This window comes from Chelonoidis abingdonii, chromosome 4 (genome assembly GCF_003597395.2).
Source record: "Chelonoidis abingdonii isolate Lonesome George chromosome 4, CheloAbing_2.0, whole genome shotgun sequence".
In the NCBI taxonomy this organism is placed as follows: domain Eukaryota; kingdom Metazoa; phylum Chordata; order Testudines; family Testudinidae; genus Chelonoidis; species Chelonoidis abingdonii.
Window position 1 is genome coordinate 21,925,082 of NC_133772.1, and position 18,094 is coordinate 21,943,175.

Genomic DNA, 18,094 nt, shown 5'->3' on the forward strand with positions numbered 1-18,094 from the left:
GGGTGTGGGGTGCATGGCGAGTGTATTGTTTATCAATTGTCTTGACTTGGGCACTGATAAGGCCCCCATTAGTGCTGAATGTGAGCCCCTCACACTCTTTAATGGATTGAGGCTCACATACCTCTGTGTTCAGGCAGGGCTTTTATGCCTATTGTACAGATGAGGATCTTTTAAAAGCCTAATGTTCCCCCTCCCCCCACCAAAAAATTCTCTACCTTTCCCCTCCATTGCTCTTAGACACCTTATCACCGCTGGTTGGTCATTCTTTTCTGTTTCCTAGAATGAGAGAAATTAGGAAGGGTATGATGGGTTCCTGCTGGGGTGTCAACTGGAACTGGGGGCCCTCTGACCCACTAGCCTGGGCTCCCTCTCACACTTGCTGCTGTGACAAGTTGCAAGCTTGGAGGGCTTTGCACTTCCACCTGCATTCACACAGGTGGAGACACATCCAGTTGCAGTCATAGAAGGGCTCTCTACCCACCAGCCTAGGACCCAAGAGCAGTACTGTCTTGCTCTGGTCTAATCTGGCCAGTACATGGGTTTAATATGCACTCTGCCTCTCCATCAGTGTGAAGAGGACCAGGCCCACTTGTGGTAACCAAGCTGAGATTTTCCCCAGACCTCTTAGTCAAACACACACCGCTTTGGATTAAGACATAAAATAAGTTTATTAACTACAAAAGGATAGATTTTAGGTGATTATAAATAATAGGAAACAGATCAAAGCAGATTACCTAGTAAATAAACAAAACTGCAAACTGAGTTTTACACACTAGTTAGGTAGGATATGAATTAGCAAACTCTCACCCCGACTGATGAACAGGCCGGCAGATTCTTAAGGCATAAGGTGCCTTGGCTTTGCAGCTTAGATTTCCCAGGTTTTCATACACAGGCTAGCAACCCCTTAGCCTGGGGCCATCACCTCCCCCCTGTTCAGTCTTTCTTCCTCAGGTGTTTCCAGGTATGTTGTAGGGAGAGTGAGGTACCATCATGATGTCATCCCTCCCGCCCTTTTATACCTTCTTCTCCTCACTTGCTGGAAAGCTTTTTTGCTGTGACCTGGGTCCAACAGTTCCCATTGTGTAGTGTTATCTGAGAGCTTTCTATTGCATACAGTTCCTGGGGTAACGCTGGTGCTTGTGTGCATTTCCTCTATAAGCTATTAACGTTGTTTGGCCTTTTTACTGTTGTACCTGAAAGGCTGCTTGTGGGTGTTTGCAACCTCACAATGTGTTTCAGTAACATATACCTAGCCAAACTTCATAACTTCACATACAACCTAATCAGATATCACTGTCTAGCAGATCAAGACTTTTAGAATGATATCTCACAAGGCATACTTTGTACAAAACATATCCTAGTTACATGACAGTGATGAATATTGAGTGTCACAAAGGGGAAAGGACATTTTAGGTAATTTTTGTCTGTTCTTCGAACAGCTTCATTCTGATGACAAGAAGATTAAGGCAAATTTTTCCATCAATTCCAAGTAAGAAGGAAAATAAAATAAACCTGTATGAGGACCTCTCTCTCCAGCAAAAGATGGGTTGAGAGTTCCACTCCTTACCTGTAAAGAGAAGCCATTCATGGTCTGATTTATTTATTAGCGTGCATCACATTAAATTACCAGGAACCGGACATAATCAACGAGCTGTCCTCTGACTCCTCTGCCAAAATCTCAGTCTAGGCCCCATTAGAGTAAAAGTCTGAAGTGTCAGAGCAGAAATGGACGTGCAGAGAAGGCACAGCCAGGAGAGCTATAGACTGCTGATGAATTAAACTGCCAAGAGTCTAGGGGAGACAAGATGGATCTGCGATGGGGGTGGTAAATATTGATGGCAAAAAGCTTCGGGCATTTAGGGGCTGGCTGAGTTCTTCACGATTAAGCATATTTGCTAGCAAACCAGGCCTCATCTACACTGGGAATTTGCCCTGATTTCAGCAGCTGGTGTAGTTACATGGGAGGAAGCCCCAGTATAGAGAAGACAAAGTCACTAGTTGCACTGATGGAGCTGAGATAATCTGCACTGGGACAAATCATAGTTCAAAGCACTGTAAATAGGTTACACCTACTGCATGAATTGGTGACCAGCCAAAGGTGGCTGTTATTGGGGACAAAATCCCTGTCTAAGATCTTTTTGCAAGCAGCTACCTTGTCCCAAAGGTATTTGTTATTCAACAAGCTGTTTCAGAACTCATTTTTGGGTTGGTCACTGTAGGATATTCATGCAGAGTGATTGGGCACCCAAGTCACATGGTATTGGGCCTGATCCATAGTTATTTTCTGATGATGATGATTATAGAGTCTAGCTACCCCACTGGTCTGGGCACTTGGGTCTCATATAGCCTTGGAGAAAGAATGGTGTTTTCAAACATATCCACTAGCGCTTTTTAAACACATTTTTAAACTAAGACCTTGTTTACACTATTAAGTTGTACCTCTTTAACCACACCAGTGTAGTTAGAGGTACAACTTCCCTAGTATAGATGCAGTTAGATAGATATAAAGGTCCTTATACTAGTATAGTTAATCCCATACAGGAAGAGGAATAATCTATGCTAGTATAAAGCACCTTTATACCAGTATAACTGTGTCTACACTAGGCTTTTATCAGTATAACTATTTCAGTTAAAAAAAATAAGTCACACTCCTATCCAAAATAGTTATAGCAGAAAAATCTTAGTACAGACCAAGCCTTAGTGATGTTTAGTTAGCTAGTCATGGTTAACCCCTTTGGGATATGTCTACATTAGGGCTTTGTCTACACTAAAAAGGGTTTATTGCTATAGCTAGAGAAGTAAGCCCACCCATTGGAGATGCAGCTTATACCTGCCAGAGTTCTTTTGATGGCATAGTGTCATCCAGCTCCCCAAATGGAATAAGCTGTACCAGCAACTGCGTCTACACTATAGCTTTTGCTGGCATAGTTACATCGGTGATTTTTTCCCACACTCCTTTCCAACATAGCTATGCCAGGAAAACTTTCTAGTGTAGATGAGGCCTAGAGTTTTTTACCTTGTGTTACTTACCAGGTTAATTGAGTTAAACCACAAATGTTTGTACACTCCCCAAAAGGTTTGTTCACCCCAGACTAGCTTTTACCGATCAGCCTCTAATGCAGACATATCCTTGGGGATGCTGTGTTTTTCACCCTTTATTTACACAACCAAAATAATCTGAAGAAAAAACACTCACACGGGCACAATCAGATCTCAAACCAGCATATTTACCAAATATACCCAACATGTCAGGCCTAGCGACACATACACTGCTGTGCTGGCTGGCATTCGGCAGCTTCTAAGACACCAAATACAGTGAGCAGCATTACAGGGCTCATAAGCTACTTAAAGGGATACTGTCCTATTCCTGTAAACCACAGCAGTGTCAGTGACCAAAACACAAGCAGGCATCTCTAGTGGTTAGAGCAGGAGTTGGAAGTCTGGAATAGGCACCCAGGCCAGAGTTGGAGTCAGCGGCCAGGCATAAGAGCTGAAATCACAAGTCAGGAAACAGAGCCAAGGAACTGGACCAGCTTACCTGGAGTGAGGCCAGGCTGGGAACAGGAGCTGTCAGAGCCGGGGGGCGGGGGGCGCTTTGAGCAGTCAGTGAACTGCTGCAGAGCTTATGAGTGGCTCTGCTGACTCTTCAAACAATGAGGTGGGATAGCCAATCAGGCTGTCAATCCAGGCCAACTGTGCTTGTTAGGGTGCCCGGAGATTGGCTCTGCTGCAGGTCCTGTTTCCTGACAAGGGATGTTGTTAGATTGTAAGCTCTTTAGGGCAGTGACTGGCTTTTGCCATATGTATGTACAGTACCTAGCACAATGGAGCCCTCTTGGCAGGGCCGGCTCCAGGGTTCTTGCCACCCCAAGCGGTGGGGGAAAAAAAGAAAGCCATGATCACAATCGGTAGCAGCTCCACCATGCCGCTTTCTTCTTTGGTGGCAATTTAGCAGCAGGTCCTTCCCTCCGAAAGGGACCAAGTGACCCACCGCCAAATTGCCGAAGAGCCCAACGTGCCACCCCCTCCCCTTGGCCACCCCAAGCATCTGCTTGCTGAGCTGGTGCCTGGAGCCAGTCCTGCCTCTTGGTTCTACCATCAGACAAAGAACAGTAGAGTAAGTGAGTATGATTGTAAATGTAGCGGATCAAGCACTCACCACCATGGTGCCTCCTGCTGGTCAGTCCAGGAATTAGTTCTTTCCAGCCTCAGAGCACTTCCTGCTGGCCGGCATCTAGCCTGCCACAGGCCCCATGTCCCTCCCAGACCCCAGTTCCCCTTACCTTGGGGTGCTGCTCCACAGATGTCCCCACACTCTGGGTCTTCCCTCCCCCTATGCCCACCTTGCCTCAGTGGCTACTGTCAGTCATCATCTAGCCCCCTTTTCCTGGGGCAGACTGCAGTCTGTTATGGCCACTCATCATTGGCAAGGGGGTTGGACCAGCTGCCTCTGCCTATCCCCAGGCTGCACCTCTGCAGCCCCAGTACCTTCTTAGGCCTTTAACAAGGCCTCAGGCTGAAGCTCAGCTCAGCTCCCCTGCCCAAGGTACCATGTACTCCCAGGCAGCTAAATCCTTCTCACTCTAAGATTGTAATGAGACTCACCACTTTCATCCCAGGAGCCCTTCTTATACTGGCCCAGCCAGGCCCTGATTGGCTGTCTCAAGCCCGCTCATGATTGGCTCCCCAGGCCAGCCCTTTCCCAGGGCTGTTTTCAACCCCTTCCAAACTGGAGCACGGTGATCACCCTGCTACAGTAAGAGATAGACAAAGGGCCACTATCAGAAGACCTCCCCTGCTCTAGCTGCCCAGCATGAGTCAAAGGGCTCAGTATGATACTTACCATTGATTTCATCCAGCAACTATTTGATCAGCTCCTCCCCACTGGGAAAGTCTGCACTGTCTGTCTCTCTCTCTGCCTCGAATCTCTTACATGAAAGAGGGCTGCTTCAATCAGCCCTTTCAATGGCAGGACTTGAGCAACAGCCAAGTTAAAACAGGGGCTGCCGGCAGATCTCTATACCCCAGGGTGAGCAGGCAACAGCTTGCTACAGGCCACTTGCCTTTCGTTCGACCAGTTAGCAGCAGAATCAGAAGTGACTGGTTTATCAGACGCCTTTGAAGGAAGGTTGGCGGCTGAGCATGTTAGTTGTGGTGGGAAGAATCAGGAGCCTGGGGCACATTTGATGAACAAACACAGCTCCAGCAAAGGGGGAAAACTACTTATTCTACTTGCCAGAGGCAACACAGCTACCTTAGGTGATAGGTTGACTGCCTGTTGGTCAGGAATCAGGCCACACCTCAGCTCCATGCTGCTCCTGTCTTCAAAGGAACCAGTGAAGAGCCAAAATTCTGCTCACAAGTGCATCACTAACTCCTATTGCAACCAGCAGGGGCTGCACATCAGGGGCAGAATTTGGCCCAAAGGGTTTCAATGTTTCTATCTCATGGTATCTATCAGACTTCTCAGTGAGGTTAGGATTCCTTCTTAGCCCCAGCCTGGATAATAACATTGTGCTCTCATTAATTATTATTTATTACCTTTGTAGTAGTGCCTCACCGTGCTAGGTGCTGTACAACCATATGACAAAAGAACAGCCATGGCCCTGGCTAGCTAGCAATCTCAGTCTCACTGCTTTGATTTTACAGTGCTGAACACTAATAGTCCCCTGAACTGAGCTAGCATGTGCCAGGCAAGAAGCTTGACACACTTCACGGAGATGGGTAAATATAATTATCTTCATTTTACACATGGAGAAACTGAGACCCAGAGTGACAGACTTGCCCACAGGCACAGAGCAAGTCAGCTGCCAAAAACCCAGGCCTCCTGACTCCCAGTCCCCCAATTTAACTACAAGACAGCCTTAACATCTTCCTTTTCTGTACAAGATTGGGATTGGTTGCAACAATAGCTCTGATCTATGAACATAAGAACATAAAACTGGCTGTACTGAGTCATACCGAAGGTCTATCTAGCCCAGCATCCTGTCTTCCGACAGTGGCCAGTGCCAGGTGCCCCAGAGGGAATGAACAGAACCGGGCTTCATCAAGTGATCCATCCCCTGTTGCCCATTCCCAGCTTCTGGCAAACAGAGGCTAGGGGACACCATCCTGCTAGCTGGTAATAGCCATGGACGGACCTATCCTCCATGAATTTATCTAGTTCTTTTTGAACCCTGTCTATAGTCTTGGCCTTCACAACATCCTCTGGCAAGGAGTTCCACAGGTTGACTGTGTGTTATGTGAAGAAATACTTCCTTTTCTTTGTTTAAACCTGCTGCTATTAATTTCATTTGGTGACCCCTAGTTCTTGTGTTATTAGAAGTAGTAAACAACACTTCCTTATCAACTTTCACTACACCAGTCAGGATTTTATAGACCTCAATCATATCCCCCCTTAGCCATCTCTTTTCCAGGCTGAAAAGTCCCAGTCTTATTAATCTCTCCTCATAGGGAAGCCGTTCCATACCCCTAATCATTCCTGTGGTCCTTTTCTGAACCTTTTCCAATTCCAATGTATTTTTTTGAGATGGGGCGACCACATCTGCACACAGTATTCAAGATGTGGGCGTACCATGGATTTATATAGAGGCAACATGATATTTTCTGTCCTATTATCCATCCCTTTCTTAATTATTCCCAGCGTTCTGTTGGCTTTTTTGACTGCCACTGCACACTGAGTGGATGTTTTCAGAGAACTAACCACAATGACTCCAAGATCTCTCTCTGGAGTGGGAACAGCTAATTTAGACCCCATCATTTTAGGTATGCTGATACGAAAGCATCAGGGTGAAACTCAGGGAAGTGGACATCTAGAGCTAGATCTGAAATGTGTGGGAGGAGCCCTTCTTCAGGGCTAAATATATATAACATTTATTTCTCAATGGATGTTTCCATGGTCTGGCTTTACACGCTTTTCACTGCAGTGCTGAAAGATACATTGGGGTGACAGCAAATGAAGCGTGGAATTGCAGTGCAATATGGCAGCTATATAGGCTAGTGCCGGTCTGCATATTCTGCCAGTGAAGCCTGGAAGAGACAGCCCTTTTCTCTTTCTCCAGTGCAATTGCCACCATAATGATGCATTTAGTCTTGGGCATCTTTTTCCCTGAAAGCTATTGACAGATGGGAGGCAGCCCAGATGCTGAGACCCCTGCTGGGTTTTGTTCCTGCCTGATCAGACACTTGGGGTTACTTTTTTAGATTAAAAGCAATGCAATCAACCATCTGGCTCAGCAGCACAGGACACTTCAAAGCAGCACCCCTCCGCCCATTTTACAACATTGTTTTTTTGCTTATTAAATCCCCATTATTGCATTCTCCAGCTCATCGCAGGCTCACCTGCAGGCCTGTAGTGCCCAGTGTCTATTTTTGGATTCGCTCCTTTGTCCCATTTTGTCTTTCAGTCTCTGCTCTAGTCTCTCACGGTCTGCCTTGTTCTGGCTTTTTTTCTCCTCTCGCCGGCTGACTGCCTTTCACTTTTTCCTGTCATTCCACCTGTATTGTCTCTCCTCTTCCTTTCTTTCTGTCCTGCACTTGGAAATAAGATACAAAGTGCTTTGAGGGGGGGCTATAAATCTAATCTGGTGGCGGGGGGAGGGTGTCTCTTTGTTTTTGGGGAGGAAATAGGGATTGTGAGTATGTTGCAGACTCATTCCCTTCTCTCTCGTATTGCCTGTGATGGTTTTATACACAGAGGCACTGTTGAGCTGAGTAATACAGTCCAACAGCAAAAGTCTTGCCAAAAGAGACTTATTCCAAGGGCTTGCTGTCAAGAATGGGAGTCTAGAGAAAACACACACATGCCCTTAAATAAACAGCAGATTCCCTTACAACACCCACTTGATCAGTTGGAGCTCAGGTTGCTGCTGTACAATAGTGTTTTCTGTTCCCTGTGTCCTCTCTTAACTGTGGTATTTTAATCTCCCCATATTCAAATATTAGAAATTATGATTAAAGTCTCCCTGATTATCCCCCAAAAGAATGTTAGCGTGGTAAGTAAAACCAAACAAAACCAAGCAGGAAATGCACCATTCAGCACCACTGCTTCAAACGGGGAGCCAGGATGCCTGGGTTCTCTTCCTTCTGCAGAAGGGAATGTGGTCTGATAGTTAGAATGGGGCATGGGGTGGCAGGACTGGTTTCTATTCCTATCTCTGTCGCTGCCTCATCAGACCATTTAAGGGAAGTCACCCAAGGCCAGATTTTCACAAGAGCTCAGGGTTAGATTTGCCACTTGCCCTGAGATTTTCAAAGTAATTTAGCATCCAGCAGCTCTCATTGGGATACTATTGATCAGATTTTCAGACAAGCTCAGCACCCACCATGCATGCTGCCTTCTTTTGAAAAGCTGGTCCTTAACCTCTCTGTCCTTCAGCTTCCCCTTCTGTAAAATGGGCACCATGTCCAGCCTCCCAGGGGTTCTGGCGAGAACTGGTTAATTAATATCTACAAAGTGCCTTGAGACCTGTGGGTGTAAGGCTCACTAGAAATACAAACGATTGTGATCACTATTATGGAGAAGAGCAGATAGCCAGCTGCATCCTTCCCAAGGGGGAATGTGTACGTAATTTACAAGCCATTCTTACCGCAGCATGGGTTATTTCTTTTATCTGCCAGGAATCCCCCTTTGGGCTTAGTTAAATAATCCATCTTTTCCCCATCATCAAACATTGGTACTGCAGCCAGAGCACTCATCTCTCTGTCCCTCTGGGCCAGATCAGCAAGGGTTAAATCTCCCCTGGGAGGGGATCCTGCCTCCTGAGTGTTCCAAACTCACTATAGCAACTCTATAGCAACTGGCTTTAAACAACTACTTCGGGATGAACGCAACGCTTGGCTGGACTCAAGCAAGGCCTCTGTGTCTTGTTAGTAAACAGCAGCTCCCCAGTGCAGCAGCGGGAGAGGGACTCTGCTGCCTCCGCCCGCAGCCCTCATCTCTGCTTCCTCTGCTCTCTGGCTTGTTCTTTCCCCCGGTGTCCCACTAGCCTGCCGTGTTCACACTGCAGGTGCCATCATCAGCTTGTGCTGATGAACAGCAGGCTTCTTGTATGGCTCTATCCCACCACAGCATGAAGGCAGCACAGATAGAGCAGCACAGGAGGCTGCACCATGTCACAGCTGGAGAAGGGGACCACAGACCGGGTGAGGTGGGGTGGGGGGGACTGGATGCTCTGCTTGATTGTGACCTGCAGTAGGGGGGAGGAGGGCCCAGTTTCACACTGGCTCCACAACTGTCACACTGGAGCAACTCCACCAGCGTCAGTGGAGTTACTCCCCGTATTTGCACAGGTCTGACTGGGTTCCAAGCTTCAGCTGGTGCAAATGGCTGTCACTCCAGTGCCTTCTGATTTACACCCTGCAGAAGTTTTGGCCCTACATCCCTCTGTGACTGACAGTCCCCATCTTTAAACTGGAGACAATGCTAGGTGACCCTACCTTTCTAACACACTTTGATCTCCGCAGTTAGAAGGTGCTAGGGATGTGCCAAGTATTATAAGGACAGGCAGTGTGGTCTAGTGAATAGAGCACTCAGGAGAGCTGGGCTCTGCTCTGTTGGCTGACTTTGAAACCAGTCACTTTCTCGCCCAGTGCCTCAGTTTCCTTATCCATCAAGTGGTGGTGATGATCCCAACCCTCCTTTGCAAAGTGCTTTGAGATCTAAGATGATAAGAGAGAGGTGTTATCAGCTCTCAGTGGATGGCATCTGTCATAAACAGATAGTTAAGGGTTAATGCCTCTTTTACCTGTAAAGGGTTAAGAAGTTCACCTAGCCTAGCTAACACCTGACCAGAGGAACCAATGGGGCAACAAGATGTTTCAAAAGGAAGGAGGGAATTTTTCCTTTGTTTAGAGTTTCAGTTTCAGCCAGAGTGAAAAAGATCAAGGAACCAACTTCTTATCAGAGTAGTAAGTTTTAGAAAGGAATAAATAGGTTTATGTTTATTTTCTTTGCAACTTGTCTTGGTACCATTAAGGAAATTATCAAATTTGGGTATTCTTGTGTGTATTAAGATTTCTGCCCAGGGGAACATCCTGTGTGTTTTGAATCTGTTGTCTGTGAGAGTAGCTGGTATGCCAATCTCTCCCAGAGGGTTTTCTTTTGCCTTTCTTTTCTTTAATTAAAAGCCTTTTTTTAAAATACCTGATTGATTTGTTCCTTGTTTTTAGATCCAAGGGGGTTGGATCTGGATCCACCAGGAGCTGGTGGGAGAAAGGAGGGGGGGATGGTTAATTTCTCCTTGTTTTAAGATCCAAGGGGTTTGGATCTGTATTCACCAGGAAATTGGTGAAGTCTCTCAAGGCTACCCAGGGAAGAAAAGTAGTGCTTGGGGGTGGTGGCAGTGATACCAGATCTAAGCTGGTAATTAAGCTTAGACGTGTCCATGCAGGTCCCCACATCTGTACCCTAAAGTTCAGATTGGGGAAGGAACCTTGACAGCATCTGAGATGAAGATATTTGTAGCCATGAGGGCTGGGATTTTTAAAAGGAGCCAATGGGAGTTAGGCACCCAACTTCCATTGAGTTTCAATAGGATTTGGGTACCTAACACCCCAGGAAAGGTTGGTCTTGCTCTGCTCTTGCCCCTCCAGGAGGTTGTAAGAGCTTCCTCCTATCTTAACCCTAACCCAGACACCTGCCCCAATCAGGCCTTGTTCTCTCACTGGCTGTGGACGATTATTTTACACCAGAATCACAGCCCTTCATCGTTAAGGCACAGACACAGCTAATCGCTTCAGAGGGGTTTGTTTGCTTCCAGCTGGATAAGAATACATAAAGCCTTGGGAAAAATCAGAGGCCACGTTCAGTAGATTCCCACCTTACTGAGACTGGAGATCCACACTGCTATCTCAGGACCAAGAAGTCTTACTTGGTAGGGATCCCCCTTCTATCTCTACTGCACCTCTCTGGTCCATAATCCTCTGCTTAGACTCAGTTCAGGGAGCGCATCTGTTATGGAGGATGAACTTACTGGATCGCAGTAAGGACCCAGGTTAGAAATGCCAGCAGGTTTCTATTTGTGGCATCTTCTGCTGTTTGAACAACAGCAGGTATCTTACCTGGAGTCTGCTACTGCAAATGCTGCATACAGAACTCCCTGGGACGAGCCCCTGGAAAGACTGCACCTGGTTTTAACTCCTGGAACCAAAGAAGCCATTTGCTGCAGCAGCCACAGCCCTGTCTGGGGCAGGAACCTTTGATAAGCACATCTTAAAAAGCTCTATGGCAGGGGTGGGCAAGCTTTTTGGCCTGAAGGCCACATCAGGGTTTTGAAACTGTATAGGGGGCTGGGTAGGGAAGGCTGTGCCTCCCCAGATAGCCTGGCCCCTATCCGCCTCCTCCCACTTCCTGCCCCCTGACTGCCCCCCTCAGAACCTCCAACCCATCCAACCCCCCCAACCCCTTACCATGCTGCTCAGAGCACCAGGACTGGCAGCTGTGCTGCCTGGCAGGAGGTCGCAGCCTCACCACCCAGAGCACTGGTGGCATGGTGAGCTGAGGCTGCAGGGGAGGGAGGACATCAGGGGAGGGGCTGGGTCCTGCGCGGTCCATAGTTTGCCCACCTCTGCTCTGTGGCAATTCAAAGCTCAGCTCCCATCCAGTCTCAGGGCTGCAGACCAGCCCAAAGGGTATTAGGCACCCCAAACCAAAGTTGGGTGCCTAACTCCCAGCCATGGGCTGCTTTTGATTGAGATGAAGCAGAAAGGAGTTGCAAGAGAGAGGCTTTCTTGTCGGTAGGTTTACTTTCCAGATGTGTGAAGCCATAGAGAGAAAGGAGATGAGGGGAAGAAAAGAAAAAGAAAACTGGAAGTCCTATTTCTTTGTCTCTCCAGGCTAGGGCAACAGCTGCTCTCTGGCCCACTCCTTTAGTTCCTTTCTTCTGATTCAATCTCTCATCAGCGTCTCTACAGCTCTGCTCCCCTTTTCAGGATGTGACCGTTTACTGGGCAATCAACCCATTTGGTCTCCTGTAGCTAGGCTGCCCCCCTAACTCCCCTCTTCATGGTTTAATGCTGAGTGGTTCAGTCTGGTTCTCAGCCTGAATATCTGCATACATGTCTGCTGGGCTACTTTCTATATGGCTATTTCAGTCATGGAGGGACCCCTCTGTATTTTAGCAGCCATGTTTCCCAAATGCTTTTCCAATCGCAAAGGTGCGCCTCTCTGTGTGAACATGTGTTGTGTTGTGTCCTTGAGCATCTGCATGTGTGCATGGAGAGGCGTCCCACGCTGGCAGGGCACCATGGACAACACGGAGGTTCTGAACCCACAGTGACCTCAGCATTTCCCATTCTGGCCAGGACGCTGCAAACAAACAACAAACAGTTCTTCTGCATCCGTTCCACAAATGGCCATTCTCCTGCCACCTCCCGGCTCTGGCATGTCTGTCTGCCACTTGAACAGCTCTATGGTGTGGCCTAGCTGGGGTCATAAGGTGATTGACACCTTAAAGCTATCTGCTGCAAGAGAGAATAGGAGCAGGACGCATGCTGCAGCAGCGGCAGGAGGGACAGAAGGACTTTTTGGAGCAACAGTGTGGTGTCAGAAGGATATGACTGCAATCAGGAACAACTAAAATGTTCAGGAGATATAACCCACTCTTGCATGACTTAGGAACATCCTTTGAAGCCATCTTCCCCAGCCATACAGCTCCTACCTTGCACCAGAGTGGAGCCTACTTTGCAGAGGCATAGAAGCCCTGGGTAGCATTTGCCTTCTCATGCTTCCCCCAAGCTCCATGTCTTCTGCTGCTACCTATCCTTCTCCCTGCAGGTGTCACAAGGGACATATCTACCATTACCCATTGGATTCCAAAGGGAGTTGGATCAGGCTCCAAATGATCACATAATTGATTAACAGTGCTGGAGGGATGAGAATGTTAACAAGTTGATAATTTGAGCTGGTTAACATTTGCCCCCAAATTAATTGTTTTTGGACAAACACTTTTTAAATCAAAAACTTTGAATTCCAATGAGAAAAAAAACAGGACCCCCCCCCCCCCCCCCCCAAAAACTCCATCCCCCCCCCCCCCCCCGGAGTTTCATCTCATTTTCTCGATGAAATTTCAACAAGATTCATCAACAAACCGACTATTGGAAAGTTTCAATGGCAGAGTAACATCCTGGCTTTGAGCTAGTGACAGTGCCCCCTAGCGGTGCCAAATTGAATAAGGGACAGAGCACCACTGCCCTCTAAAGGAGACCTAGAATGGCTGGGAGGGGAAGGTCCCTAATCTTCTGCCTGCAGCATTGCCCCAATTGCTTCTTTCTGTTCCAGCCTTGCCAAGACCCATTGCGGTCTTTGAGCTGTTCAGATTGCTGGCTGAGCACCTGCTTGTACATGGTCCAGCCCTGCATTGGCCTAGATAGTTTGCAGCAAATACTTATCTATCTTTGACATCTCCACCAGTGCTTGCCTTGCTTGACCTTTCTGTGATCCCTATTCTGCCACCCTGAGGCTGCTGCCAGAGAGTCACCCTGACTTGAGAAGTTGAACTCTGGGCTATGGAGCCCGGGCGTGGGCTCATCCCACAGCACGGTCAATCAGCAAGTGCCACTGTGGTCCTGCATCACTGAGGTGCTCAGGTCCATTTACATAATGACTCTGAGCTGCTTTCAGACCCAGACAATGAAGCCGCTTGCTCAGCATTGATCTTCTGAGAGTGAAACAGCAGCATTTTGGAACCGGGCCATGGAGTTTAATATAATTATGAAGCCAGTGGTGCAGCTTTCAGCCAACCTGGCTTGCAAATGGCTTTATCTCATCTGAGTGGGAAATATAGTTTCTCTAAATGTCTCAGAGAAAGGTTTTATCTTTAATTGATACTTGGCCATCAGCCACAAAACCACTATCACTCAGTATTTTACACTGCTTTCTTTCCAGTGTTATGGGAGGCCTTTCCCAGCTATAGATTCCCAGGGGCTGCAACCCTCTAGTTCTGCTTCTGATCATCGCATTTCACCATCATTCACAAAAACCAGCCCCCACCTGTGTACATTCTCTCCGGTGTCATTCCCAACATGCGTTTCTTGTGAGCTTAAATTAACGTCCCACAAGCTAATTACAACAGTGACCTGGAACACTAGGCAGTGCAATCAGGGCCCCCATGTACACTGCCATTCCATGACATTTGATGCTCAATCCTCATCCTGTGCTGGAGAACCTAAACTGTCATTTAAAACTATTAGGAGCTAGATCCTCACCTGGTGCAAATCCTTGCAACTCCTTTCACTCAAGTGGAGCTACATCAGTTAACATCAGCTGAGGATCTGATTCTGTATTTCTCGGCCTTATGACTGCAAAAAAGTTTGAATATATGAACCTAATGTTCTTGTATTGTTTTACATAATAATTGCTGTACTGTGTCAGACCAAAGGTCCATCTAGCCCAGTATCCTGTCTGCCGACAGTGGCCAATGCCAGGTGCCCCAGAGGGAGTGATCCTAACAGGCAATGATCAAGTGATCTCTCTCCTGCCATCCATCTCCATCCTCTGACAGAGGCTAGGGACACCATTCCTTACCCATCCTGAATAATAGCCATTAATGGACTTAAGCTCCATGAATTTATCCAGATCTTTTTTAAATGCTGTTATAGTCCCAGCCTTCACAAGCTCCTCAGGCAAGGAGTTCCATAAGTTGACTGTGTGCCGTGTGAAGTAATACTTCCTTTTATTTGTTTTAAACCTGCTGCCCATTGTTTTCATCTGGTGGCCCCTAGTTCTTGTATTATGGGAATAAGTAAATAACTTTTCCTTATCTACTTTCTCCACATCACTCATGATATAGTGCTGTCTTCCTGAATCTGCGGGCAGCCTGACACAACAGCTCAGTGAGGTGTGAACAATTCCATTCATTGCAAGAGGTTGTTAACTCTGAAACCTAAATCATTTAAAAAAGGTCAACATTACTAACTATTTCCCTGCTAATCATCTTTAAAGAAAGAGCCAGTATGAGTTCTTCATCTACAATCTCATGCTGTCAAGTAGGGAAATTCATATTAAAAACAAAGAACACATAAAACCAGGAATCATTTAAATGAAGCTGCCATGGAATTTCCAGTCTACTGCACCAAGAGCACTGTGGACCCAAGCAGAATCCAGTGACCCTGTCACAGAGTCCAGGGACCTGGACACAGAATGTGGGGGACCGTACTGTAGAATAGAGGCCCAGGGTGCTGCAGGGTTATACAGGGTCTTGGCTGCAGTGGGTTTGGCTGATAACCAGATGGATTCAGTGCTTGCACAAAGGAAAGGCAGAGACAGTGACACGTACAAGAACCAAATTTCAGCTCCCAGATCTCTTTATTAGAACTCTAGTACTGCTTGACAGGAAGAGGCATGTGTACAGCATATAAGGTAATGGGATTAGTATTGTCTTGGTCACAGAGATATGTAACAGCATTAGAAAGATCCACCTGGTGTCTGCTATTGCATGCAGTCATTGGCTACTCTAGTATTGCAACTTGGATTTCTTGGAGGCTTCTCCACCCCAACCCCATGCACCTCAGGAGCCATCGTCCAATGGGTCCCAAATCAATCCCAGAAGCAGCCTCTTTTAGAGAAGGAGTCTGTACATTGGAGGAGGCTGGAGCAAACGTCAGTCTAAAAATAATAATTAAAAAAATAGTCCACAGCTACAGCTCGGCGGATGGACACTGTGAGAGCACAGATGGTGCCTGCGACAGGGCGTCTGTGATGAGCAGCTGACACCCAGCTATGGTCGTCTGCAGCGAGATCCGGGCGCCGTCTAAGTTACTACAGCAGAACAACAGCAATCATGCCGGCCAACGGGTCAGTCAACGAATGACGGGGAGCAAGAGGGTTCATTGGAACAGTCAGACAGCATAGGAGTCGTTAATGGCGTCGTCAGTGGGGGCAGGGCGGGGCGAGGACCGTGGTACACGTCAGACAGACGGTCGTACGACACATGCACAACAAGCAAGGTTACAGCGCGGTGGGAGAATCCAGTCTCGTCCCCCTCTTTGCTCGCCCGCCGTGGGTAAATTTAGACCCAGCAAATGATCTGAGCAAATCCCAGCTTCCAAGGGAGTCAGAGGGGATTCGACAGTCCTGCAAAGACAAGGATTTTCAGAGTCTCTCAGAGCAAAGATCTTTGCCCATGCGGCTGAGAGCAGGCATATGTGGCCCCACTAACTCGTCTTTTGTTCTCTCTGCCTGCCAGCGCATGACGAAAGCTTTAAGAGGAGGTGATGACTTCAGTTTGGGGATAATTAGAAGAGAGGACATCTTTGCAGGTCTCTATGTTTAAAGGACACTGCCATTAAACACACCATGGTACACTTTCTCCTCTCACCACTTCCTGCTCAGGGATTTAAATAAATAAAAATAAATAAATAAATAGAGACACAAGGAGATCCATGTGCCTTGTGGATCCAGAAAGAGGGATGCTTTGAAAGGATGATTCATTCAGCTTTCTAAAGCCTGGGTAACACTGAAGCCACCCAGACAGAATAGATGCTAGTTTGGATGAGTCAGAGGGAGAAGGCTTAAGCTAAATGAAGGGCTGACATCACCCAGGATGGGCATCCCTAGGGCGGGTACAATACAATCACTCTGCAGTTAGAGTCCCACCCCCTAGCTGAGCATCCCTGGGCACTGGATGAGCCTCAACCTGACTGGGACTCAGAAGAGCAGTGGTTCTTAACCTTTTCATAGGCTATCAGGGTTGGAAGGGACCTCAGGAGGTCATCTAGTCCCACCCCCTGCTCAAAACAGGACCAATCCCCAACTAAATCATCCTAGCCAGGGCTTTGTCACACCTGACCTTAAAAACCTCTAAGGATGAAGATTCATCCACCTCCCTCGGTAACCCATTCCAGTGCTTCACCACCCTCTTAGTGAAATAATGGGTCTTAATATCCAACCCAGACCTCCCACACTGCAACCCGAGACCATTACTCCTTGTTCTGTCATCCAGCACTATTGAGAACAGTCTAGATCCATCCTCTTTGGAACTCTCCCTTCAGGTAGTTGAAAGTAGCTATCAAAGCCCTCCTCATTCTTCTCTTCTGCAGACTAAACAATCCCACTTCCCTCAGCCTCTGTTCATGTGCTCCAGCCCCTTAATCATTTTTGTTGCTCTCAGCTGGACTCTTTCCAATTTTTACACTTCCTTCTTGTAGTGTGGGGCCCAAAACTGGATGCAATACTCTAGATGAGGCTTCACCAATGCTGAATAGAGGGGAATGATCATGTCCCTTGATCTGCTGGCAATGCTCCTACTTCTACAACCCAAAATTCTGTTTGCCCTTGTTGCCAAGAAGGCTAACTGTTGACCCATATCCAGCTTCACATTCACTATAATGCCTAGGTCCCTTTCTGCAGAACTGCTGCCTAGCCACTCGGCCCCTAGTCTGTAGCGGTGCATGGGATTCTTCCGTCCTAAGTGCAGGACTCTGCACTTGTCCTTGTTGAACCTCATCAGATTTCTTTTGGCCCAATCCTCTAATTTTGTCTAGGCCCCTCTGTATCCTATCCCTACCCTCTAGCGTATCTACCACTCCTCCCAGTTTAGTGTCATCTGCATACTTGCTGAGGGTGCAATCAACGCCATCCTCCAGATCATTAATAAAGCTATTGAACAAAACCAGCCCCAGGACCAACCCCTGGCACACTCCGCTTGATCCCAGCTGCCAACTAGACATGGAATCATTGATCACTACCCATTGAGCCCGATGATCTAGCCAGCTTTCCACCCACCTTATAGTCCATTCATCCAGCCCATACTTCTTTAGCTTGCTGGCAAGAATACTGTGACCCCATTTTGCTACAATTAGTTTAGGGACCTCAGTCCCAACTAGCCACGAAGAAAGAGGAGGTAGCTGGTTGCGATCCCATGCTACAGAGTACCATCACCCCTCACAGTGCTCCCTGAGGGCTGGCCACATAAGCACCCTTACCTTGACTAAGAATGCCTGGGGCCAGATAGGGTATCAGCCTGCATGGACCCCAGGATTGCACATGCCCCTCTAGGCCTATGTTTCTACTGACAACTCCCTGCATCATCCCACTGCCTGGGCCCAGATTCCCAGCTGCCCCTGAGTTCACATCAGGCTGAGTGAAGCTGGTAAA

The 18,094-nt window shown here is 47.4% G+C and overlaps 1 protein-coding gene across 3 annotated transcripts in view; it reads right to left on the bottom strand.

The window, feature by feature from the left end:
* Positions 1–789: 789 nt before the first annotated feature.
* Positions 790–18,094, bottom strand: part of KCNC4 (potassium voltage-gated channel subfamily C member 4) — a 64,635-nt gene continuing 47,330 nt past the window's right edge. For 2 of the 3 annotated variants that reach the window (XM_032804893.2, XM_032804891.2), the window contains one exon: positions 15,417–16,072. In XM_032804893.2, coding sequence (XP_032660784.1) covers positions 16,053–16,072 — 20 coding nt within the window. In that variant the 3' untranslated portion in view covers positions 15,417–16,052. Of the gene's footprint in view, positions 1,568–15,416; positions 16,073–18,094 lie in introns of those variants that run through there. The other variant, XM_032804890.2, reaches the window with a different exon arrangement.